The sequence below is a fragment of the Canis aureus genome, chromosome 22, assembly GCF_053574225.1.
Source record: "Canis aureus isolate CA01 chromosome 22, VMU_Caureus_v.1.0, whole genome shotgun sequence".
NCBI lineage: Eukaryota > Metazoa > Chordata > Mammalia > Carnivora > Canidae > Canis > Canis aureus.
In genome coordinates, this window is record NC_135632.1 from 14,052,735 (window position 1) to 14,078,150 (window position 25,416).

Sequence of the window (25,416 nt, forward strand, 5' to 3'; positions counted from 1 at the left end):
ACTAAATGTACAGGTACATGAAAAGATGCTCAACATCACTCATCATCAGGGAAATGCAAATCAAAACCATGAGGAGGTATCACGTCACATCTGTTATCAAAAAGACAAGAAATAACAAGTGTTGGTGAAGATGTAGAGAAAAAGGAACGCTTATACACTGTGAGAATGCAAACTGGTGCAACCACTATAGGAAACAGTATAGAAGTTTCTCAAAAAATTAAAAACATATGTTTTAGTAATTCCACTTCTGCATATTTATCTGAAGAAAATGAAAACACTAACTTGAAAAGATATCTGCACTGCTGTGTTCATTGCAGCATTATTTACAATAGCCAAGACATGGAAACAACCTAAGTGTCCATTGACAGAGGAATGGATAAATAAAATGCAGTAACTATATGCAGTGGAATACTACTCAGCCATGATAAAGAATGAAATTTTGCCATTTACGACAAGAAGGGTGGAACTTGAGGATATTGCTGAGTGAAACAAGTCAGACACAGAAAGGTAAATGCCATATGATCTCATTTACATGTGGAATTTAAAACAAAACAAAACCAAGCTCACAGACGCAGAGAACTAATTAATGGTTGACAGAGGCAAGTGGTAGAGAGTGGACAAAATGGGTGAAGATGGTCAAAAGTACAAACTTCTAGTTTTAAAATAAACAGGTCATGGGGATGTTGTACAATCTGGTAACTATAGTTAATAATACTGTATCACATACTTGAAAGTATGTGATAAGACAAACTTAGAAGTCCTCATCATAAGAAAAAATTGTTTATAACTACGTATGGTGACCAATGTTAAGTAGACTTAATTCCCAATACATACAAATACTGAATTATTCTTTGTATACCTGAAACTAATATAATGTTGTATGTCAATTATACCTCAATAAAGATTTTTATTTTAATTTTTAAGAGGGGGAAAAAACAAAATGGAACTATGGCAAGTGAGCTTGAGGCCCAAACAGAGCCAACTGAGATGCCTTGATGTTAAGTATGCAATGATATAGCAGAATATTTTCCTTTCTATATGAATCCATTGTAAAATCAATAATATTATGCTAAATGCAAGGATCATCTATGAAATCATGGAACTGGCTATTTGCCTCTTTACAGAGATGTAGGGTATGGCAAGCCCCGTGGTAACAACAGATGTTATTTGTTTGTAGAAAAATGCTCTTTATATGAAATGTACCTTCCAGCCATGCCTAATCTGTCACATACTGCATGCACACATGCCTTATTTGGCATCGTTCTTTTCAGGGACTTTCTAACCAGATCCAGTTAGTAACCACATTCAATAACACTTACGGCTGAGCATTGAGCCACGATGCAACAGTGGTTTATTCTCATCAGTCGTGCTCATTTAATTATTAACAAAGTTTTCAACAACAACTATGGCTATGTGAGGTAGTAAGTCCCTTTACTGGAGATGTTCATCAAAGCTGGCTATGCAATAGCCTCTCAGGAAAACGCACCCTGTAAAGGAAAGAGTAGGAGGTTTGGAATAACGAAGTTTGACTCTGGCTTTGCCACCCAACAGCTGAACATCTCTGAGCCTCTGCGCTCTTGTCTGAAAATGGGGTAGTTTGGATTTATCTTGCAAAGAGTATTCTGAGAATTAGAGCTAATGTATGTAAACCGCCTATCCCAGTACCTGAACACAGTATATGTATTCAGACTATCATTAAGGGGAAGATGGTTGGACTGGGTGACTAACTCACAGGATTATGTGACGTCCCTATTCTAAGATTCTAGGATTCTAAGTTCTAGCCTTTTATAGGCTTACAGTACTGAAAAAAATTTCTCCAACCACAAATACACGGTGACTGCTTAGCACGTGCAAAGCACTGTGTTCCAAAGAATGAGGAGCAAGAACTCAATAATCTATCTTACATGCTTGTATAACTCTTTCTCAAGTTAATGAATGCTACCTCAAAGGCCCTCTCAAAAGCAAGCCAACGGCCTATGACAGTCTCTTACCCAAAGGGTAACTCTGAATTGGGATGAATAGAACATGTAAATGTAACACCTTTATGGAAAGACAATATAGGCTCTAGCTAGGAAACAGGAAGGGCAGAGTTGGGAGAAATAACTCCAGAAAGGAGATGACCATCTTAGCTTAGGGAAGCTGCAGGAGGGACTGAAGGCGTGGGCAGGTATGGTCACCGCTTCCTTCGGGACTGCTGGGTGACAGATGGAGACCTCCAAACACGATTCCCAGTGACTCAGAAGCAGGAAAGGGGAGTCCATCCTAGACCTGGGAGAGGGAATGGAAGCAAGCTGGACAAACAAGAGGCATGGACCATACAGCACAACTCAATAGCATAATGGCATATCCTTATCAGGAAAGGCTCTTGACCCTCCCTGTGCCCCAACATGTTATTTATAAATTACTTCCACGTAGTATATACTACATATGTATATCATAAGTATATCACACAGTAAGTATAGCATAAAACCTTCACAGAGTATAGACATCAAATAGGATTTTGAAACAGAAGGTGTAATATTTTATTCTTCACCCTAATCAGTGTTCTTGTGCACCCCACGTTGGGGACCAGAAGTACAGAACAGGTGAACTTGTGGGAGACAGGGGAGTAAGGTGTTGTCACCCCCCACCCCGCATAGAACCTCAAAAGGGAAAAACACCCTCTGCCAGTCTCCTTCTGCTTTTCTTCAAAAGAGAACCCTGTCACCATGTCAGGGAATAGGCAGGAATAGTGCCAGATAAGAACTCAGTGTCCCCACCACTCTCTCTCTAGCTTCCAGCCTTCTGCCTGGCCTTCAGACTGTACTTTTCTTCCAAGGTTGCCATAGTTACACCTGATGCCACTGCCAGATGGTTTCTGCACCATTAGGAAGCTCAGACTCTACAATCTGGTAGTGACCATATCTGACCTGGAAGAGTTTGGGTAATAACATTAGGACTGTTTTCAATTTGGAGAAAGGCAAGTACTTTGTTTACTTTGTTATGAGGAGAGGGAATGATCTTTACAGAGTTCTCCTTTTTTTTTAAGATTTTATTTATTTATTCATGAGAGACACAGAGAGAGAGAGAGAGACAGAGACAGAGACAGAGACACAGGCAGAGGGAGAAGCAGGCTCCATCCAGGGAGCCCGACGTGGGACTCGATCCCGGGTCTCCAGGATCACACTCTGGACTGAAGGCCGTGCTAAACCGCTGAGTTACCCGGGCTGCCCTTACAGAGTTCTCTTTATACGGAGTCCTGAGTACAATGAAGCACTGGGACCACTGTGGGGTTTGTGTGGTAGGTTGATTGGTTTGGGCTAAAAACTAGAGTAGGAAAAAAATCATTTCTTGCAAGAACAGGTATACTGTTAGCAAATATCACAGTATTTTTCCCCCTCGTGGGCTTTACAAACAGCTATCAGAGCACATCAAATTCGCTATGGAGTTTTTATATATGCTTCATCTTCTGACTGTAGAGAGAAACACAAATAAACCTATAAATCAGTCCGTAACAACATCACCAAAGCAAATCACATGGGGAAAAAACATTTTTCCAGTTTGCTACAGTTCCCTTATATGATTGCATTCTGCAGTCGAAAAATACAGAGCACCCAAAATACAGAGCCTCCACAGCACCCAAAAATACAGAACCTCCACAGAACTACAAAAACATTTGTGGTCTTGGTTTGACAAGCTTTCCATTGGGACAACTAGCTGGTTTCTGCCTCTAAACACTGGTACCGGCATTCCAACGTAATATTTTTTTTATTCTTCTTGTCAAGAACTTGATAGTCCTGGTTACTTACTTTAGAGATGCCTTATCTCCCAGTGAACCTTCAGGGAATGGTAGCCAGCCTGCCCCTCCTATCAGGTTAGCCAAGCCCATGGGGTGCAAGCGTGGTTCTCACTGACAAGAGGCAGTTAGCTCAGAGTTAAACTACAAAAAGTAGTTAAACTACAAAAAGTTAAACTACAAAACCTAGCCTGGATAGGATTTGGGGGACACATTTTTACAACTCAAAACTTTAAAAATTAACTCTATAGATTGGTAGTAAATATGGAAAAGTCATAATGCTGGACTCGGTTTGTTGTTGTTGTTTTTTTTTTCTAATAAGTTAGGTCAGCTTTGCTGTTTCCTTAGATCTTATTTACTTGGCTTTGTTAAGACAGCTGTTGGGTTAGCAGCAAAAGAGGTTTCACGACACCACTCCATGTAATTAGTTGTGCCTCATGTGGAATGGGAGATGGAAGAGAAAAGAGAAAAGCAGAAATCACAAAGACTTTCTGCAGGTTAGATTTCAGATTTTTTTTTGAAAAAAAATTTTGTAAAACACGGTTTGAAAGAACATTATATTTTATTATAGCCAATCTCACCACTCAGTTATAAACATTATTTTATCTAACTAGAATTTTTACAATTTACAGTCAATTCCATTATTTCAATGTGAGCTATTCTATTTTCTCCAGTTAAGTGAACTGATTATGCAACTAAAAGATTGGTAAATATGGAAGTTATTATTGGATCAACATTTTTTACAGGCTACAGCTTAGATTGTTTGTGGAGTCCAAAGAGAACATGAAAGTCTTTTTCCTACTCTGCCCTAGATTCAAGTTATTCATTCCCAGGATTGATTTATAAATGTCTAAATCTTAATCCCTTTAAATGAGTCTTTAACTCAGATGTTAAAGGAAGGTTGCTTTAACTTGTTTTAAAACATTAAGACTACAGACAGTGGAAAAACAGAAAATATTTAAAACAAAGCAGTAATTGGGTAACTACAGCAAAAATCTCATTCATTAATCAGGAATTGGTGATAATTAAGGAAGGCACAAGACTGAAGTGTACCTCTGGCCTAATTGTGTAAGAGTTTGCTAAGTCAGCTACTAGTGGAAACGTGTTTTTAGACAGAAGGCTGAAACCTCTATAGAGAATGTTTCTGATACCTTTAAGTAATTCTAGACATTTAAAACATTGAATTCTCAGTTATAAATAAGTCTTATCAATAATTTAAGTCCTTCTTAAGCCACTGCTAAGTAAATCTTCCTTGACCTACTTGTAGGATTTGCCCTGGTGAGGAAGGTAGCCTTTCATTTATAAATGAAAATGAAAGCCTTTACCTAAATCAGCCTGCCCTTCCCTACTGTTCCCTTTGTGCAAGGCAGGTCGGATGTTCTGGTTTAAGTACGTGAGATCCAGCAGCAGCTTGCCGGAGTTCAAATCTCCCTTCTACCAACTGGGCACCTTACTTACGGCCGTGACGCCTCCATTTCCCAGTCTGCAAAATGCACAAAATAATAATACTACCTAAAAGATTTTAAAACTGTGAAGCACTTGGAACAGTGCCTGGTCCCTTTAAAATGAGCTCAGGTCAGTGATGTAAGTTAGATTCAGTCTCACTCCCAGGGCATCACTAAGAGAAACTTCTGTGAATCGGTAAACGTTTTAGAGCAGACAGGTTTTTTTTTAAGTCCCTCCTTTGACAAAGCTCAAAGGGCAAGTTTTCTTTCACACCGCAGTGCATCACTACCGTGTCCATATTGAGCCTCCCTTTCTTCTGGCCTCCATCCACCCAACCTAGCCTGCCAGGTACTTCTGGTTAATTATGCATAAGCCCTTTCCAAGCCACCCCCCACCTCCTAGTCTCTACGAACTCGTCTTGGTTCTCTTTCCATTTCGTGCTAGAACGCACCTCCTCCCTGAAGCCCTCCCTCCTCGACGCCCCGCGCTGCCATCGGCCCTGGGCTCAGGCACAGCTCTGCTGGGCAACTCCTCCGCAATCAATTCTCCGGCTGGTTCGAGGCGTTCTTGAATCGCCCGGTCTTCGCCTGAAATTTTTCACTAAAACGTGGAGTTTGAACAGTCCGCCCTGAGTTGTTGGACTTTGGCTCCAAACCAGAGTCCGAGTTAAAGACACAAGAGCACGACGCTGGGTGAGCGCGCCCGGAGTCCCGCGTGGGAACGGTGCGTTGGGCCCGGACCCGCACGGAGCGGAGGAGGTTAGTGACGCACCTGAGGAACCGCTGGACGCAGGGACAACCTGGGGCTGTGATCGCGCGGGCGGAGAGCCCCGCGCACCGGGGCGCAGGCGCGCGCTCGCACCGCCGGCTCGGAGAGACGGGAGCGTCCTCGGGGGTCTGACCGTGACACGACTCTGATCCGGACGCCGTGTCAAAGGCCCCCGGCTCCCGGCGCGCCCCGGCGCCCGCCACCCCCTTAGATGACTGTTGGCGCATCCGTCCGCCCGGCGCAGGCTCGCGCCCGCCAGGCGCGCTCCCCCCGGCCTCCCCGCCCCCCGCCCCCCGCCCCCCGCGAACGCCGCAGCCCAGTGTCGCTCGGAACGCCCGCGGGGCTGTCGGGCTTCGAACCCGGGCGTCGACCCTGGCCCTCGGCGGGCGCAGCCCAGTCGCTGGCGCAGCCTTTGGCCCCCACATCAGTCACTTACGGGCCCGCTGGGGCCCCTGCGGCCCGAGGAGGGGGGATGGTACGGAACCCGAGCCCGGGGACAACCCTATCCCCCGAGGCGGCCGCGAAACCCTAGCCGGGGAGGCCCCCGCCCGCCCTCCAGCGCTAGGCTCCTCCATCCCCGCCTCCCGCTCCGGGGGCGGCGGCGGCGGCGGCGGCGGCGGCGGCGGCGGCGGCTGCGCCCGCACCGGGCGATGCCCAGTCACCGCAGCAGCGCCGCCGCCGCAGTCCGCCGCTGTCGCTGCCGCAGCGCGGGCGGCCCGAGCCCGAAGCACGGAGCCTGGCGGAGGGGCCGCCGAGCCCGCGCGCCGCTGCCAGCCGCTGCGCCGCTCAGGACCTGATTATTATTATTTTTGTATTTATTATTCTTTTTCTTTTTTTTCCTCCCCAGGAACGGCTGCTCGGGCTCAGGTCTTCTCTGGAATCTGCAGCGACGCCCCCGGCGCGCGCACAAAGGCTCCGACGGCGGCCGGCGGGGGCTGCCGGGCGCGCGGGGGCGGGCGCCAGAGGTCGCCTGTGCGCGCCCTAGCCGGGCCCCGGGCACCATGGCGCGGCGCCTGCAGCCCCGGGGCGCCGGCACGAAGGGGCCGCCGGCCGCGACCGCCGCGGCCTCGGAGGCCGGCCCGCGTCCCCACCCCTCCGCCGCCGCGGAGCCCCTGGCCTCGGCCAAGCCGCTGCTGCGCTGGGACGAGGTGCCCGACGACTTCGTCGAGTGCTTCATCCTGTCGGGCTACCGGCGGCTGCCGTGCACGGCGCAGGAGTGCCTGGCCTCGGTGCTGAAGCCCACCAACGAGACGCTCAACTTCTGGACGCACTTCATCCCGCTGCTGCTGTTCCTGAGCAAGTTCTGCCGCCTGTTCTTCCTGAGCGGCCGGGACGTGCCCTTCCATCACCCGTGGCTGCTGCCGCTGTGGTGCTACGCGTCGGGCGTGCTGCTGACCTTCGCCATGAGCTGCACGGCGCACGTGTTCAGCTGCCTGTCGCTGCGCCTGCGCGCCGCCTTCTTCTACCTGGACTACGCGTCCATCAGCTACTACGGCTTCGGCAGCACCGTGGCCTACTACTACTACCTGCTGCCGGGCCTGAGCTTGCTGGACGCCCGGGTGATGACGCCGTATGTGCAGCAGCGCCTGGGCTGGCACGTGGACTGCACGCGCCTCATCGCCGCCTACCGCGCGCTCGTGCTGCCCGTGGCCTTCGTGCTGGCCGTGGCCTGCACCGTGGCCTGCTGCAAGAGCCGCACCGACTGGTGCTCCTACCCGTTCGCGCTGCGCACCTTCGTGTTCGTCATGCCGCTCAGCATGGCCTGCCCCATCATGCTCGAGAGCTGGCTCTTCGACCTGCGCGGCGAGAACCCCACGCTCTTCGTGCACTTCTACCGTCGCTACTTCTGGCTGGTGGTGGCCGCCTTCTTCAACGTGAGCAAGATCCCCGAGCGCATCCATCCAGGCCTCTTCGACATAATTGGCCACAGCCACCAGCTCTTCCACATATTCACGTTCCTCAGCATCTACGACCAGGTGTACTACGTGGAGGAGGGCCTGCGCCAGTTCCTCGAGGCGCCGCCGGCGGCCCCCACCTTCTCTGGCACGGTGGGCTACATGCTGCTCCTGGTGGTCTGCCTCGGGCTGGTCATCAAGAAGTTCCTAAACAGCGCCGAATCCTGCAGCAAAAAGTGAACCTCCGCCTTGGAGGAGGCTGCTGGTCCGCCCGCCTATTCCTTTGGAGTTTCTGTTGTTGCTGTTGTTGGTTTGTTTTCAAGTTTTGTTGTGTCTCCTTCTTTGCTCCAGGAAGGTGCTGCAAAACCACAGGGAAAAAGCCGAATGTGACAAGGGGGAGTGGAAAGGGGGGGTGTCTCAGTGCACTTGGGGCTTTTGAAAAGAGGGATGTCTCAAGCAAGAGGGACAGAGCCACTGGTTCTCGCCCGTGGAAAAAATTTGGGTGGTGTCTCTGACATCCAGGGTTTTTGTTTTTGTTTTTGTTTTTGTTTTTGTTTTTTCAAAAGGAGCGACTAAAATCCCAAATAAAACCCCATACAGTTTGGTTTTCCAGTCGTCTTCTGTGCCGGTGGTAATGACAAGTAGTCCTTGTGAGGTCAGGTATGCAGTAAAGAGGGTAAGTAGACAAAATCCTTGGGTACTTCCATTTCATTCTGAGGAATGCTTGGATTTGTTAAAAAAAAAAAAAAAAAAGAATGGAGCTTTGTAGGAAATGGGCACAAAGACACAAACCCAGGGCTTAACCTGCTAGAAAATGCATGGTATGTGAACACTAATTAATTATTTCAAAATGTTTCTCCGATGTTATTTAAATAGTAATATATACAACGATTTTTCATAATTTATCGAAGCCTGTGATATGCACTGAATTGTCTTTGTTACATAGTTTTGAATCTTGCGGCCCTTCTGCATTGCATACACTTGAACTGGACATCAGGGCAAGCTGCTTGAGAATTCTCAACTACTTTTCTTAAACAGTATTTTCTGAAGGCTTATGTGTGTTATGATACAACTGTGAATTATTCTACCTTAGGGACTCTGGTTAAACTATTGTTGAGGAGCTCAGTGGTTTGTATACATCTCGGATTCCAATTTACTTTAATATATTCCACAAAACCCATTTTTTTTTGTTTTTAATTTAATTCTTTCGTTCTCTACTTATTTAAATTGCCACTGGAATAAATGTGCCTTTTGAAGCAATGCCCAAATGACTGGTCCTCAGACATAGTTTGTGCATGGAGAGAGCAGTAAGAATAAGCTTTTCTTATTTTACTGTAAATCAGGGTCTAACATTCCACCCAGGAGGGAAGGAAGATGGTGTTGGTTTTAAAATTTTGGACTGGAAGTAGCTTACCAGGACATGCAGAGCATTTGGCTTCTCTAAGAAAAGGAGCCAACCCACTAATGTGGCTGTGGTTCCTAATGCAGGCATCGGGGAAGGTGAGAGGACACTGTCCTAGACCAATGCCATTTATCCTTGCTTAAAAATACAATATTCAGGAATAACTGAGGCAGTTATATTATGAAAGTCAGGAGCATATTACTTGAATTATAACTGAAAATGTTGAGCTAAACAACATTACCTTAGCATAGTTAAAACATTGAAGTCTCATTTGGATCCACACTATGGAAATGAGTGGCAGTCACCCTAAATCATGGACAAGTTAGAAGATGTCTTCCTGAGATACTTTCTAATGACCACATTGGCCAATGTTATTTAAGACATTTCTCACAAGCGATAACCTGTATTTGAGATAACAACTCTAGATTAACACAAACCACTGAGGTGGCTTATATAATTTAACTTACCACACTTCCTGACAAGTCCTTTTGGTTAGGAGCCAAATAAGTCATTGAATGGGGAGTCTTGACTTCATAGTATAATTTAGATCAAGCACATAAGGTAGATGAACACTTACCTCAGCACTGGTAGGCTGGAACTCCTAAAAAGATTGCTGTTTTTGTGTATGCTTTTAATCTCTACTGTATTTTTAAACAGAGAGGCTTGGCACAATTCTCTGGAGGAACCAGTATCCTTGTGCGTTAATTTGCACACAGAAGTTCATATGTCTATATTTAATTTGGAACCTCGTAATGGGATCGTAAATACGCTTTGCACATTTGCTGATGGGTGTTAGTATCTAATCTTTTGCAAAGTGCAAGGAGATTCCCATTAGGTGATAGAGGCTGAGAATTTGTGCCTAGCACAGGTGTCATTCCTCAGCTGTAACTTAGCTCAGTGCGCGTATTCAAGGACAACTGTGGAAATCAGGATATGCAAACTTATTTGCATGTCACTGTTGTCTCTTCTAGAGCCCCAAAGAAGGTTGGTTTGGAAGCTAGAGAAAACAGGTTGAGGAGTGTTTGCTAGCTTCCTTGTAAAATGGGACCTCCCCTTTCAGAAGCAAGTGTCCGAGGGACAGAATTCTGTAAAGGGTCCAGGAGTTTGAGAACGAAAAATAAACCCTGTATTTGTCATTTTAAATTTTTTGTTGGAAATCTTCTAGGTCTACAGAATTCCCTTCTTGCCCTGTGTCTTTGTCCTTAAGCAGAGGCCACTTAAGGATAAAATTATACCCATATCATTTTCAAGTGATTATGATGCATGAGCCCAGTGAAGTGACACACTTTTTCCCTCAAAGTTTTCAGACTCAGTATGCCCCAGGGAGAATGAGGACTCACTTCCCTTCCCTTTGCCTTTTCCTTCCTCCATTTTCCTTTCTCCCATTCCGTCTTAGTTCTTATATACCACAAATAACATTGACAAAAGGACCTTCCAGCTGAAAACAGTGGTTTGGCTTCACTTCCTATTTGCAGATAGATACCATATATGCTATAGAGGACCAGGGATGATTTATGAAACTATGTATGTTATTTGCTAAATTTTATGAGATTTCTGCCCAGATAAATGATGATATTTTGGAATCAGCAGATATTTACTCAGTCTCCATTTGCATGGAACTAGCCAGGTATATTATTACATATTTCAGGGGTAATACAGCAATGAGAATAAAATATCTTGAAAAATATTTTTTCACATTCTCCATTTTGCCACATCCGTTAGAATTCAGTTTTACTGTATTGTGTTCAGCTGCTTGAAATGTAGGACAAATGATAAATAAGAATGTACTCCATTATCTCTGTAAAACCTATTTTGGCAGTGGAATTTTGAAGCATATTATGTAATGCATTTTATTTTTACTTGTTAGTCATGATCTAGATGACATCTCAAGGAGCAGCGTCATGCACTCATGCCTGGGAAGCGAAGGTGTTTGACTTTGGAGCCTGTCACCCTGTGGGTTGGCCTCTGGGGTTGACTCAGCTGAGTTAGTTGGTTAAAAGGGGTTCCTTTCTCCCCTGTCCTTGCAGCTGCACCCTCAGGTGAAAGGAATGACCTTCCCAGATAGATTTGAGTTTCTTGGTCATGTCATGACTGGCTCGTAAAAATAAACTCGATCTTTTCCACTGGCCATACGCTTTCTATAAATAGCCCAGGAAGAAAGTATGGGGCTTCAGAGCTGGCCAGATTGGCCTTCACATGTTTCCATTCATAAATCCTGCCCGTAAGTGTTTGCAGTTAAAAACCATTTAGCCTAGTTTGTCATGCCCCTCCAGGGGAATCATATCTAAGAATGCAAAACTGGGGGGATGGAGGTGATTTTTTATAATTTTTTTCTAATTTGGTGCTGACTCTGAGGGCTCACAGCAATAATAAAGAGGGATTGCTACCTTCAGATTTCTTCACAACTCTATTTAGTGAATCTGCACAAAGCTAGAAGAGTAAGAGGCAGGTATAGGAACCCTCTTCATTTCTAGGTTATACCAAGGCGACAGAATCAAGTTGTCAAACTGGCATTAGGATACGGGGATGGTTGTGTGCTCAATTGTATTCGCCAGTTTGCATAGCTATGATGCCTGGTCAGGCACACAGACACTAACTGGAGATGTGTGTCTCCGTAGTTATATATCTATGATATAATATCTATTTTATCTATATAGATACATAATTTATCGTTGTAAAACAGAGCAAAGTGAGACGTGGTTATCCTTGAACTTAGATTACAAATCTTATCCAAAATGTTACTAGGTACTAAATAGTTTTTATCATCTTGGATTGTTCTTCATCTGTTGAAGTCTGCCACTGCTGACTTCACGGTCAGTATCCTTTGAGTCAATTTCCACATTTGTCCATGTAACCCTTTTAGTGATCATTGAGCACCTATTGCATGTGAGACTTTGGGCGAGGATCCATATTATTCCAGCTGTTACCCATTTGTCTGCTGGTGAAACAGAGGAACACCAGAGAGCCCTCTGGCGGGGGACCATACTCTGACCTTGGCCACAGCAGAACGTCTCAAGCCACTGAGTTCGGTTCTTTTCTCCTTTCTGTTAGAATGGTAGCAACGCATAGAATCTTATTTCAATTAACATGCTAACTTACCCAGAATCAGTTCATTCGTTCATTCGTTCGTTCTTTCTTTTTTCTTTCTTTCTTTTGTTCTTTCTTTCTTTCCTTCTTTCTTTCTTTTTCTTTTTCCTGTCTGCTCCTAGGCCGACGTGAATTTGATGGCTAAAAATAACTAGAAAATTTAATGTACAATGCGAGGTGAAAGTAAGCAGGCATATTACATGGAGAGAGTTGAAAATTTTATCACTACTAATTAATAGAGATGCTAATAACCACCACTTTTTAGGAGGTTAATAGTATTCATGTCATCAATGAAACAAGGTTCATCCAAAGTGCCTAAACTGTGATGTCAGTAAGTGTCTGAATGTCATAGATAGCATACTTAAGTTTTAAAAATAGGAGCTTAAATCTCCAAAGATTAACTAATGTTCTTTAGCCTTTTTTCTCTCTTAAGGTCTTTATGTTGTAATCTATAAAACATGTTTTAGGAAAAATTACTTGGAGGAAATTACTTTTAAAAATTATCAGATGTGAAAAAGACAGGAAGAAGGCATAAGCAGGGGGAGAACAAAGAGGATTAGATTCAAACAGAATGGGACTCAAGTTCAACTGTGGACAGTCTCTCCTGAGTTTTAAATTTTGTCCCTAGAAAAGCATGTGAACTCCTATGGTGTTAGCACTCAAATGGACAGGCAAGGAATTCTATTTGGCAGCCTAACCACATCCTGTAGCTTTTGACCTGAGCACTAGTGCCAAGGTATATTTTGAGTAGTACTCTTACCTCTGGCTTAATGTCCTTAATTTGTTTCCATAAAATTAGGACATAAGGCACAAAGGCATTAGGGGATAACACCAGCCAATTGTAAATCACCTTTTGCATCATTTCTTTGAAGGATTGCCAATATCCTCTGAAATAAATCGCCTGACGAAAAGCGAACAAGCCTAGACAAACTGAAAAAAGAAAGCGTTCATTGGTTAAGCTGAGCACTATTGTATTTCAATGTGATAGGCCACGCACCTTCCCGCTGAAGGTTTTATTCCTTCTTCAATAGTATGAATAATTATTTTTTAATTGTGAAAATGAATATCAATTCTCCTTAGTTACTATTCCAAAAATCTAATACAAATTTTTGCCGTTGTTTCCAAAGGACAGATGTATTGCATTTCTGATTTGCAGATTTCTAACCAGTTTGTAGGCTTTTTTTTTTGTGTTTTAGAATAGCTTCTTAAGGATCTGTGAGCAAGTTGCAGAATTAGAGTGTTTATTTATAGGTCAGAGGCCGAGAATGCTGGTTTGGTTGTTAACTGTGGCAGGATGTGACTTTTGAAAGCTCTGAGCACATCCTTGTATGCAAAAATGATCACTTATTTACTATTTAGCTCAATGGAAAACAGCCTTTTGTTTGGGCTTTTGAAAATGTTCCCCAATGTATTGTGCTTCTGATTGTTATACATGATCCTTAATATTTTTGTTCTTGAACAATTTCTGAAAGCTATTCCAAACGTGGCATTCCTCAAGGAATATTTCTTGAATGTGCAGAATTATTCTCAAATGTGTAAATGTGGCAGGCCACCTTTCTCATGCCTTACAGCTCCACCTAAAACATGCAATAAGCACTCGAGTAGGAGTGGACGGGTCTTCAGATGGTTATTTAACCATGCTGTAGAAATTGCCCTGCTCCTCATAGCTCACCCACAACATTGAGAAAGGACACCATGTAAATAAACCTTTGTTTCTAGATGAGGGGAATATGGGGACACACATTAATTTCATTTCTTCTTTCAGTTCCATCTCTAGTTAGAAAGCATAATCTGTTTTTAATATGCTGGATGCAAAAAAAGAAAATTAATAGGAAAACATTTTAAAGAGGTATTCTAATTTTATATTTTAAAGTTTATAATAGCAATTTGTTTGTAAAAACAGGCCTTAGCACATAGATGAGAACCAGCGCTTTTTGGAAAGCCTCATCTTTGTCCTGGGAGTTTAATCACCTAGAGCTCTTACCCAAATGATAAAGGCCTTGTAGGTCTTTAAAAATGTAAATAATGTATAGTTTAAAGAGGGGTAAAAACCCATTTTTTTTTAAATGAAGAAAACAGGTCAGATATGTCCTAGGTGTGTAACAAGGCTAAATTAAAAGTCTTTTAAAAATTCTAGTTAGAAACTTCATTAAATTCACTCTCCCAGCAAGGCTTAGCACAGGTCTACTTTTCTACCGGGTTGGTTTTCTTTTATGGAGGCTACGAGCAAAATTATTCTAACTAAGCAACTAAGTACCAAGCAAAAAAGGGATGAGGCACAGTTCACTTTGATGAGGATATAACCACAGCGAGTGACATAGCCAGGAAAATGTACAGCCCCAGACATGCGCTCCTCGCTTCCGTGCAGTGGAAAGGAGCATAGAGTCCCACGCCATTGCTTACACAGACCAGGAAAAGGCTGTCTGTGTTGCAGGGCTGGGGACAACCCCACGGCTGTTCTTTTATCTGCATAAAGCATGTGGTAGCTCTGAACTCCTCATTTCAGCCTTCTCCCAGGCCATTCCCATCACCCTGGAAGCCTTCGGTTTCCACAACTCAGCCATGAAGACAAAAGGTTTCTAAAAGGATTCCATGTATATATTTAGGCCTTGTCAAACCATCTGCCTTACGAGGTTCATTCATTTCCAAACCAAGGATTTAAATATGATTACTATGCTCAGATTTACAAGAATGTACAACCAGCAGGTCCCCTTTTGCAGTAAAGGGCATTAATTGAAGGCCATACTCATTTTTTCCCTCAGGTCAGAGGCAGAGGGAGGATTTCACAGTGACCAAATAGAGACCTCCTTGTGTCAGTATTTTTTTTTTTTTTAAGTTCATTTAATGGTGATAATGGAGGGAGAAAAGAGTAAAGGATAATGCAGGCATGAAGAAAGAAACTGAAAGATCCCACTGCTTGCTAAATTAATTCTTCTTCTTAGGCTACCTGACTCCAGCCATCACCTACATCCTAAACAGCTGTATTTAGCTGGCTAGAGAGGCTTCTCAGGATGTCTGAACTTCCATTAGGGACTACGATGTGGTTTCAAATCAATAGTGTACTCTGCCAGAGAAGCATTATTTAATCATAATTCCACATTACCTGATAAACAAATCTATAGAAATAGATACTTTGATCTGTTCTGTGCATGTAGCTAACAAAATTGTGACTCATTCTCTTGTATAGTTTGCTATGATTTTGGTTTTCTGAGATATTTGTTCCTTATGGTCTTGAAAATGGAATTCTATATTAATAAAGTAATTATGTATTTTTTGCTGAAAAACAAATGTATGAAGTAAGAATAAATTATTTGTAAGCACATTGTTTAGGTCTGTATTCGTATGCTTTCAGCAAACAATTCCTAAGTCAATAGTAAGTATGTATAACACTAATACACATGACAAGAAAAAGCATCCTTTTTATAAAAATAAGCATGTAGAAGGAAAGAATGTAAGTGTCTAATGAGAGTCCTGAAGACACATCCTTAGTATATTTTTACAATTTTATTTAAATGAGAAAGAAAATTCAGGAGTTACTTTGAAACCGTATCTTCTAAGAAAATACTTAAGCCCAGATAATGAAAATTTTCCTTACTCTTCCCCATATTTCAAGGCACATGTGGTCCATGGACTTCTGTGCAGTGCAGCCTGTCCCAGAACCATGATGATGTATGTGATTTATGGTATCTCTGTTCCAAATAATCCCAGCAAAGGACATCCAGCTTCAGTTATTAAGGTCTGTGAGGTAAACTCAAGGAAAGCTAAGTGTAACCCAGAGGGAAGCTAGGATAAGAAGAAAGCCAACACATGGAATGGGGCTGACTAGAGTAAATCACATAGGGAGCCTTGATCAATCTGTGCCTGAAGGCTACACACTTTTGGTGAGAAATCCTTGGGTGGGCCAAGAAATTCCCTTCATTTTACAATCTAGTTTAAGTGTTCATTGCTTATAATCAGAAGTATCTTAACTGGTCCATAAGGTTTGGTAACCTCCCAGTCATATATAACAAGATTTGCACAGTCCCCATCCCACCTTCACTCAGCCAGTCCCACATTTTAGGATCTGCATATTAGATCTTTGAAATACTTCATTTTTAAAGCACCAATTTCTGTGGATTAGGACTCTGTGCTTCCCAGTGACCCTCCTGGGTTGCCTAAACTGCTTTCTCTCCTCTTCACTGTAGATATTTCATATCTCTGACCTTCCCATTCCCTCCCACTCCTCAAATCTCTCATCCTACCACTTTTCATCTCTTCAGCAACCACACTATTATTACGCATTGTTCTCCTGTATGTTCAACTACTTCTACTCAATAGGGTTCTTCCTACGAACATTTAAAAATGTACCACTAGTATCTCCCATCTTCTAAATAAAGAAAGTCACCCTCTCCCCACTATGTCACACTCTAACAACCACCACCCTCACAGCCAGGCTTTTTGCAAGAGTGGTGTACACTGTCTTTGTTTTCATACCTCCCACTCACTCCTTCACTCACTGCATTCTGGCTTCATTAATCTCACTAGAAGTGTTCTTACACGATTTCCGACAACCTCCTTCTTGACAGATGGACATTTTTTAGATCCTGTTTTCTATTTCCTTCTCCTGAAACTCTTCCCTTGGCCTCTGTGACCCATACTCTCTGGATTGCTTCCTATCTCTTGGGCTACTGTTTCACAATTGCCTTTGCTGACTTCTCTTCCCCCCGATCATATCTGCAGTCAGTTTTCTCAAAGTGTGACCCAGACCAGGGGGCCTGGCTGGCTCTCTCTGGAGACCATGTGGCCTCAGGGTCATGAGCTCAAGCCCCACTTTGGGTGTAGAGATTTCTTTAAAAAAAAAAAAGTGTGAGCCAGACCATCTACATTAGTATACTTTAAGGACTTGGTCAGAGTCTTGATTGGGCCACTTTCTTTCAGCTCTGACTCACAGGAGAGGTATTCTAATTTTGGTTCTAGAAAGCTCAACCTTGACCCTATTCCAATGCTTCCAGTGAATTTATAAGCCAACCCATACCTGTTAATAAATCTCTTTCAGCCCCAACTAGGTTGAATGGATTCTGTTGTCTGCAACTGAAGCTTAGTTGATACAGCAGGCAAACAGAAAAAGATGGTGATCAGAAGTTCTGGCCATGGGAAGCCAAAGGTCTAATCATTGGCAGATAGTCTGCTGGACTTCTGATTTTTTTCTACCTTTAATTTTCCTTGGAAGACAAAGCAGGTTCTGGATTAGGCAGTTCTTCAGAGACTTTGGTTCTATTTCAAAACAAAAAAGAAACATTAGGAAGAGAATTACCTAGAAATTTGTTTTCCCTTAATGTTGACTTAATATAGGTGAACAAATACAACATGAATAGTTAGGGTGTATGTCAAGTGAAAAAAGTCTAAATTAACAAGGCTCATCAACAATCAGTGGGATTCTCATATCAGTAAAGTTACATATAATTTTCATATAGAGATTAAGCCCCTACTAATTAAAAATTCACTAAAGACAGAATTATAACATTGGATAGGAATTCTAGGAGACTGAACCAGAACTTCAGCAACTACTTGGCTTCCTCATTCTCTGGACAAAGGTGCTTTTATGTACCCCCTGTTTCTTCTAATCATACCCTAAATTTCCTTTTAGGAAAAATTCCTCCCACTTAACCTTGGTAGGACTACTCTCCCTGGTGGTAGCAGGCATGGGAGCCAAGGTGGGCTTGCAAGCACAGAGCTTCCCTAGATTCTGAACTTTCCATAACTTGCTTGCATATGTCTTCTTGCAATTCTGAGAGCTATCCCATGGCTTTCAGTAATTTTTTCTTATTATTTTTTTCCCCTGTAAGCTAACCAGTAGGTTTCCATTTTCTGCAGCTAAAAAGAATTAACTAAGGACTTCAAGTTTCTGGTCTGGCAAATAAGGAGCTTGGAAGTTATCACTGTATGCTAACAACAATTATAAAGCTGAATAAGTGAAAAAATCCACAACTCTTCTTAGATCTGTCAGAGAAATCAGGTGACAGAGCAGAATGCTGTCCTCCAAATTAGAGAGACACACAGGGGATACAGAGAATTACAGCTTATCACATTAGGAATCCACAAGCAGAAGCTTCTGTAGGAACCAGTACTGGGTTCCTTTTACCTGATACATCATGTCTGGCTTTCTTTCTTTTTTTTTTTAACACAACATTTTATTTATTTATTCATGAGAGACAGACAGACAGACAGAGAGAGAGAGAGAGAGAGAGGGGGAGAGAGAGGCAGAGACACAGGCAGAGGGAGAAGCAGGCTCCATGCAGGGAGCCCGATGCGGGACTCAATCCTGGGACTCCAGGATCACGCCCTGGGCTGAAGGCAGGCACTAAACTGCTGAACCACCCGGGCTGCCCTCATGTCTGGCTTTCAATAAAAAAATTACAAAGCTACTAAAAGGCAAAAAGACATAGTTTAAAGAGACGTACCAAGTATCAAAACTAGACTCAGATAAAGCAAGATGTTGGAAATCAAACTGGAAATTTCAAACAATGATGCTAATGGAAAAGGTAGACAACATGCAAGAACAGATGGGTAATTATAGTCAAAGAGATGGAAATTCTAAAAAAGAATAAAAGATAAATGCCAGAAATCAAAACCATTGTGACAGAAATGAAGAATGCCTTTGAGGGACTCCTAAGTAGACCAGACACAGCCAAGGAAAAGAATCAATGAGCTTGAGGATACATCAATAGATACTTCAAAACTGAAAGACAAAGAGAAAAAAGACTAGAAAAAAAAGAGCAGAATATCCAAGAACTGTGGAACAACTACTAAAGATGTAAAACATACAGAATAGGAATAAAAAGAAAAGAGAGAGACAGGAACAGAGCAGATTGATGGACCCGATACCCACTTGAAATTTATAACTTGAAAGGGAAAATGACTTTTGAATCATTTTTTAAATAATTTCTTTCTTCCTCTGCCTTAGAAGACCCCTATCAGTTTCTGTCAATTTTTTTCCCCTCAAGAACAGAAGGAATTACTTTAAAAAGGTGAAAAAAAATTAAAAAGATAAAAAATAAAAAGGTGAGAATTTGGGGCTCCTGGGTAGCTCAGCTGGTTAAGCATCTGACTCTTGATTTCAGCTTAGGTCATGATCTCAGGGTCTTGAGATCAAGCTATATTGGGCTCCATGCTCAGCAGAAAGATTCTTCCCTCTCCCTCTGCCCCTCCCTCTCACACACATACAGTCTCTCTCTCTCTCTTTCTCTCTCTCTCTCTCTCTCTCAAATAAATAAATAAATCTTAAAAAAATGGTGAGAATTTAAGAAATCTGATTACCTTTGCAATTTATAAGTACTTTCTAAAATCATAGGATTAACAAAAGAGATCCCATAACTGCCTGCTTGCATAATTTCCATCTTTCCCATTTTGCTTTAACCTATGTAACTGTAAAAACATACCTGGAAATCTGAAAGCTAGGGAGAAGGCATGTGAACATTTATCAGTATGAAATGTAATTTTCTAAAAGCTATCTTATTAATTCAAGATGACTTGAGTGAGATTTCACTCCAGCTCTTAATTTAATGGTTCACTGTATTAGCTCATCCTTACCCACTATAAAACTGTTTTGATAGTAATATGTAAATAACAATTTAGATTTTTTTCATATTCTAAATTTAGTTGCATCAAAATGTCATAATGTACAAAAAGAAATAAATGTAAGAAAGATTTTTTCTTTTTTTTTTAGAAAGATTTTTTCTAAAGATATACACGCATATATACCAAATGGAAGTAGATGATGCTCATATCTTGCATATGAGGCAAGAAAAGGATTCATTTCCTCATTTCCATTGTTTTGGTTTGATTTTTTGGTTTTGATTTTGGCATTTTCTTGTCATCACTTTTGGCTCCTAGAGAAGGGGTCAAATATAAAAGATGGCAGATGTGAAATCCTGCCAGAAGTCCCTAAGTCTGATCTCTGGTGCTATCTATTTCTTGCCAAATATAAAGTTTGTTAATTTATAGGTACAAATTTATCACAGAAACACATAAAAGGACCCACAGCAAGAGGTATAAATCATGGTTCCTCTCTTCAATTTTATTACACAGGTGGATCTGGCTAAAATGAAGTTAAAAATAAGAGAAGAAAAAGGAGATTTTCTTAGCAGTCGATGGCAATTCTACATTGTCTCCCCATCCTATCACTTCCCAAAATCATTGGAGTCCTGGGGCTATCATTTGCTTGGTTGTAGCAGAGGGAGCTGTCCGGGCAGGATGAGTCACAGCTATCCTGAAGTCAGATTCAAGTCTTCCTGAGCATAGCAAAGCAGGGCTTCTTATAGGAATACCAGGATATCTTAAAAAATAAGGCTTTAACTCCCTGTTCTTGCTGTCCAGTCCCATAAATATTTATAACAAGACATATATCAGACCACAGTGTCACTTAGCTCCCTCCACAAAGGCTGGTGACTATTCACAACCCCTCCTAAGAAATCCCAAAAAGGAAACAAGTGCCATCCTGAAAAGTAGGGGGCCACATCAGGAACAGTTTAGGTGTTTGGAACATCTGAGCATCCAGCCTGGTTCTGTGTCTGGCATTCTGTTCCCACTGACCACACTGTGGCCACGGAGCTACACAACTGAAGTCAGGCAACCTCGTGTAGATGCAGCTAGAAGCTCCTTACAACTGGGAAGAAAATGGTGGACCCCCAAAATGTTGGGGGGTAGGGGCAGTGAGGATCCTGCTCCTCCAGAGAGCGATATCTAAAGAGCAATGGACACATAACACACATTCTTTCCTCTTCTCTCTCACACACACCCCCAAACTTAAACTCCCTGGTCACTGTGAGATGGCAAGGTGACCCTCCCCAAGTAGTAAAGGTCCCCAGAAAGGCCTCTTTCAGAACCATGGAAGACAGAGCAGAGGGGATTCCTGAAGGAGTCCTGGAAGCCAGGCATAGGCTCTGGAATACCCTGAGGAGCCAGAGGGAGGGCGTGTTTTCCTGCCACTGGGCATGGGCGAGCTTCCAAGGGAAGAGGGCTGGGAAGCCGGGGGTGACTCGATGGGCTACTCAGTCAAGGAAATAATGTGTTTGTGGTACCAGTGCTAATGGGCTCCTTCACTTTTATAAAATGGTTAGTGAAATAGTGGTTTCCAAACCTGGCTGCCGAGTAGAATTACCTAGAGAGCTTTACAAGACAGCTGATTCCTAGGCTCCTCAGAGATTCTAATCCAGACAATCTGTTGAGGCTTTGGAAACCGTAGTTAGAAAAGCTCTCTTGGTGCCTCCTGTAGTGAGCTGGGTCTGAGAAACTCAGCAGCAGAATTGTCCAGTTATCACTGGAGGCGGATTAACCAAAACACCAAAGAGGCCCAATTTTCAAGGACATATCATCTGCAAGAGTCACTCCCAAAGCCTTGTATCTAATTTTGCTTGTAATTTTGCATTTGCTCCTTAAAGAAGGCTCCTCAAATTATAAAGGGTTCACTCCCCCACAAAACCTGGATCTGCTCCTGACCATAAACTACACTGTAGTCAGAAAATTGCAGCCAAAAAAAAAAAAAAAAAAAGAAGAAGAAAAAGAAAATTGCAGCCACAGAGCAAATCCAGCCCTCTGCCTATTTTTGTGCAGCTCATAGCTAGGAATGATGGTTTCGCTTTTTAATGGTTGGGAAAAATGAAAAGAATAATACTTCATGACACGTGAAAGTTATATGAAATTCAAATTTTGATTTCTTTAGGTATTTACATTGGCTCACAGCCATGCGTGCTCATTCATTTACAAATTGTCTGTGACTGCTGGCACAGCAGAGTTGAGTAGTTGCCACAGAGATTGTATGGCCTGCAAAGCTTCCAGTATTTGTTATCTGGCCTTTTACAGAAAGTTTGCCACCCCTGACCTATACCATCAAATGCTAACAGCATAGATACAAGAGAAAACTAATTTAAACGGATACTTTATTTAATGTGAAAAGCATGCATGATGGGGGACTTGTTTAACATAAAAGACTTATAAACACTCTCAATTATAGAGGTGAGAGGTTTGTTTTATGAAAATTACAGTCACTTATAAAGTGGCTAAATTCACATATGAATATTAAAGAACCACAACATTATTTAATATCACTTAGAGTAAGAGACCAAAGGATTTGTGAGATGATTAAAGATAGAATGATTATGAGTAAAAACCTTCCCAGGTAGAAAATATAGGGAAAATATTGCAGGATAGTTGCAAAAGTTACATGCAATTAGACTAAGCATTAAGCATAAAATAAGCATGTGTTCTGAGTTGTGGAAAAGTATAGTAAAATGTTGCAAAAGTTATACTTGAAAGTTTAGCTCTGAGGTGGGTTCCTAAACCGGTAAACCCAATACTTGAAAGAAAGCTAAAAACATTTGAACAATAATGATTAGGTGAATTGGGCAAAAACTGTAACAGATCATCGAATTCTGGTGGCAAAGCAGATCAAAACTATGACTTTGCCTGTCTCTCTTCATAGAAATATGACAAGAAACTTATGCAGAGCTGTGAGGGTCACTCAGAAGATCTGAGATGGAAGAGGGAAAGGATGGCTGAGTCCATCTGAAGGATGAGTGATTTACCAGGCAGACATAGGGAACAAAGAAGTAAAGGAACATTTTGGAGCATCTGCTATGTACTAGCTGCTTTGCGTATGTTACTTCGTGATCTCCACATCCCCTCAGCATAATCATCATCGATTCCACTTACCCTCTGAAGAAACGGAGATGGTAAGTTTTGTAACAGGGAAAAGCTTAGCATATCCGACTCCATATTGCTCCTATTTCCATTGCTGCTGTGACCTACAGCTTAAATCTTCTGCTTACAGCTAAGATATGCATAAACTGCTTTTTTACCCCAAATCTACCTCACCGGAGGAGATAAGGAGGTATGTACAGAAATGACTATGTTCTGTTTAATATTTATAGGACTGACATGACCAGAGTCCTGTGGGCAAAGATCAACTGACCAAGGACAAAGAACTTACATGACTTTCCTGGGATGTCTACAGGTCTCAGCCACCTTTTGACTCCAACCCCATTCTGCTTCCCCCTTTTGCTAATGAAGCTTAAATTTCTTGCCAAGAGGAGATGGTTCTTTAGGACAATATCCATGTCTCTTTGGTTTGCTGGCTTCCCGAATTAAGTTACTTCCCTTACCCCATCATCTTGCCTCTTGGCTTACTGGCCTGTCGTGTGACAAACAGAATGAGCTTGGACTCAGTTACAGTTTCATGCTTACAGCCATCCAGCCAGTAATGGTAGAGTTGAAATACGAACTCAGGTCTGAGTGTCTGCCTGGCAGCAAGTCCCTATTCCTATCCACTCACCATCCTGCTCCAAGCAGGCTCTCCAAGCACAGAAAACACAGACATCTCTCTCTCTGTATCTCTCATGAATAAATAAATAAAATCTTTAAAAAAAAAAACACACACAGAAAAGCACAGCATCATAAATATATTGTTCCTCTTTCAGTGACCACTAAGACATTTCTTCAAGTTTATCGGAGTTATAAAAATAAAACTAAACTAAAACTCTTAATTAATTAATAACACTGTCTCTAAGATGGAAGGTCACATTACCCACTGCAGTGTTTCTTAAGACAAATTGCCAAATTCTAAATCTAGGAAATGTCCTCTATGAGGTCCCTTTGAGACTTTACAGAATTTATACCTGCCGGATGGCTGTAAAAATTGCCTCATATGTTCATGCAAAGTTCTGCTGACTACAGATTGCCCCAGACAAGCAAGCAGCTCTTTTGGCTCCTTGCTCCATCTGTGACTAGTTTCTTTGTCACCATATTCCAATTAGAAATGAGGTTGTAATTCTAAGTCTTCCCTCCCCATGGAGTTTCTTTACAGCCATTACAGTAATGAGTTACATGGTCTTCCCTTAGGTGACGGTCAGTGGTAAAAACACATTCAGTCGATCATTAGAGCAATTATTACAAGCTTCTCTAAAAATTGGTTAAGGTGGGACACCTGGGTGGCTCAGTGGTTTCGCGCCTGCCTTCTATCCAGGGCGTGATCCTGGGGTCCTGGGATCCCGTCCCACATCAGGCTCCCTGCATGGAGCCTGCTTCTCCCTCTGCCTGTGTCTCTGCCTCTCTCTGTCCCTTTGTCTCTCATGAATAAATAAATAAAATCTTAAAAAAAAAATTGGTTAAGGAACATGTGCTGCCATTTAGAAGTCCGTTAGCAAGTCATGTGATCAATTTCTATTCCTTCCAAAACTGCATCTTCAAATTTGTCAGGGCTTAACATATTTACATCCCCCCCCCCCAGTTATAAACCACTCAAAAGAGACTATAGGAAGAAATGATCAAGTAATGCTGTTTTAAAGAATCCTGGTGACTCTGAATTTAGTAGATTTCTTTTGTAAACCTAGGTGTAATCTCAGATTAAACAGAACAAATGGTAGCTAAATAGATGGCTTTTTAAAATCTGTTTGCTTTACTACATGACGAACAAGCCAAGACTTTCTTAATTTGTAGTTGAGGCCTCTCTTCTCAACTTAGAAGCAGAGGGAAAAGGAAGACAAACCACCAACCTAAAGAGAGATTCTGTAATTATAGGATTTTAGGTTTGGAGTCACTTTGCTTAATCTTTGTGTGACCCAGAATTCAACCCAGAAGATTAAAAGAACAGCATTTTCAATTCTATTCATGAAAATGAAGGACTTGGCTAGAGTTAATAAGGCTGAGAAAAAAAAATGTAAGTTGTTAGTCAAAGCAACATAATCCTCACTCCAATGCAAAGTGAAAAAAAAATTAGTTGTACATGATTTCCATTGAAAGAAGTCATATGTTTGCATATAGACTTGTGAAAGAGCACAGAATATCCTGAAAGTGAATTGCACTATGTGGGAGAACCATATTAAGATTCCACTGTTGGAGCAACCCCCAAAGCTTATCAGATCTAAATAAAAGATTGATGGTGATTCTGAGTTTAAAATTTAATGCCCAGGCTAGCTACTAAATTTTACATTACAAGAATGTGGCGGTACTGTAAATCAATGAAATCAATTATGCCCTCTTAGGGGATGGATTTTGTAACATAAAAAATA

The 25,416-nt window shown here is 42.1% G+C and overlaps 1 protein-coding gene and 1 long non-coding RNA gene across 5 annotated transcripts in view; one reads left to right on the plus strand and one right to left on the minus strand.

The window, feature by feature from the left end:
- Nucleotides 1–1,322: 1,322 nt before the first annotated feature.
- Nucleotides 1,323–25,416, minus strand: part of LOC144293777 (uncharacterized) — a 43,008-nt gene continuing 18,914 nt past the window's right edge. The window contains exons 2-5 of one of the 4 annotated variants that reach the window (XR_013361065.1): nt 17,564–17,626; nt 12,386–13,303; nt 2,041–2,268; nt 1,323–1,487 (exon numbers count right to left, since the gene is read on the minus strand). This is a non-coding gene — a long non-coding RNA (uncharacterized LOC144293777). The other 3 variants (XR_013361069.1, XR_013361066.1, XR_013361067.1) reach the window with 3 other exon arrangements.
- Nucleotides 6,312–15,695, plus strand: PAQR9 (progestin and adipoQ receptor family member 9). The gene is made up of 2 exons (XM_077864860.1): nt 6,312–6,464; nt 6,837–15,695. The coding sequence occupies exon 2, from the start codon at nt 6,991–6,993 to the stop codon at nt 8,122–8,124; it is 1,134 nt and encodes a 377-aa protein (XP_077720986.1). The 5' UTR covers nt 6,312–6,464; nt 6,837–6,990; the 3' UTR covers nt 8,125–15,695.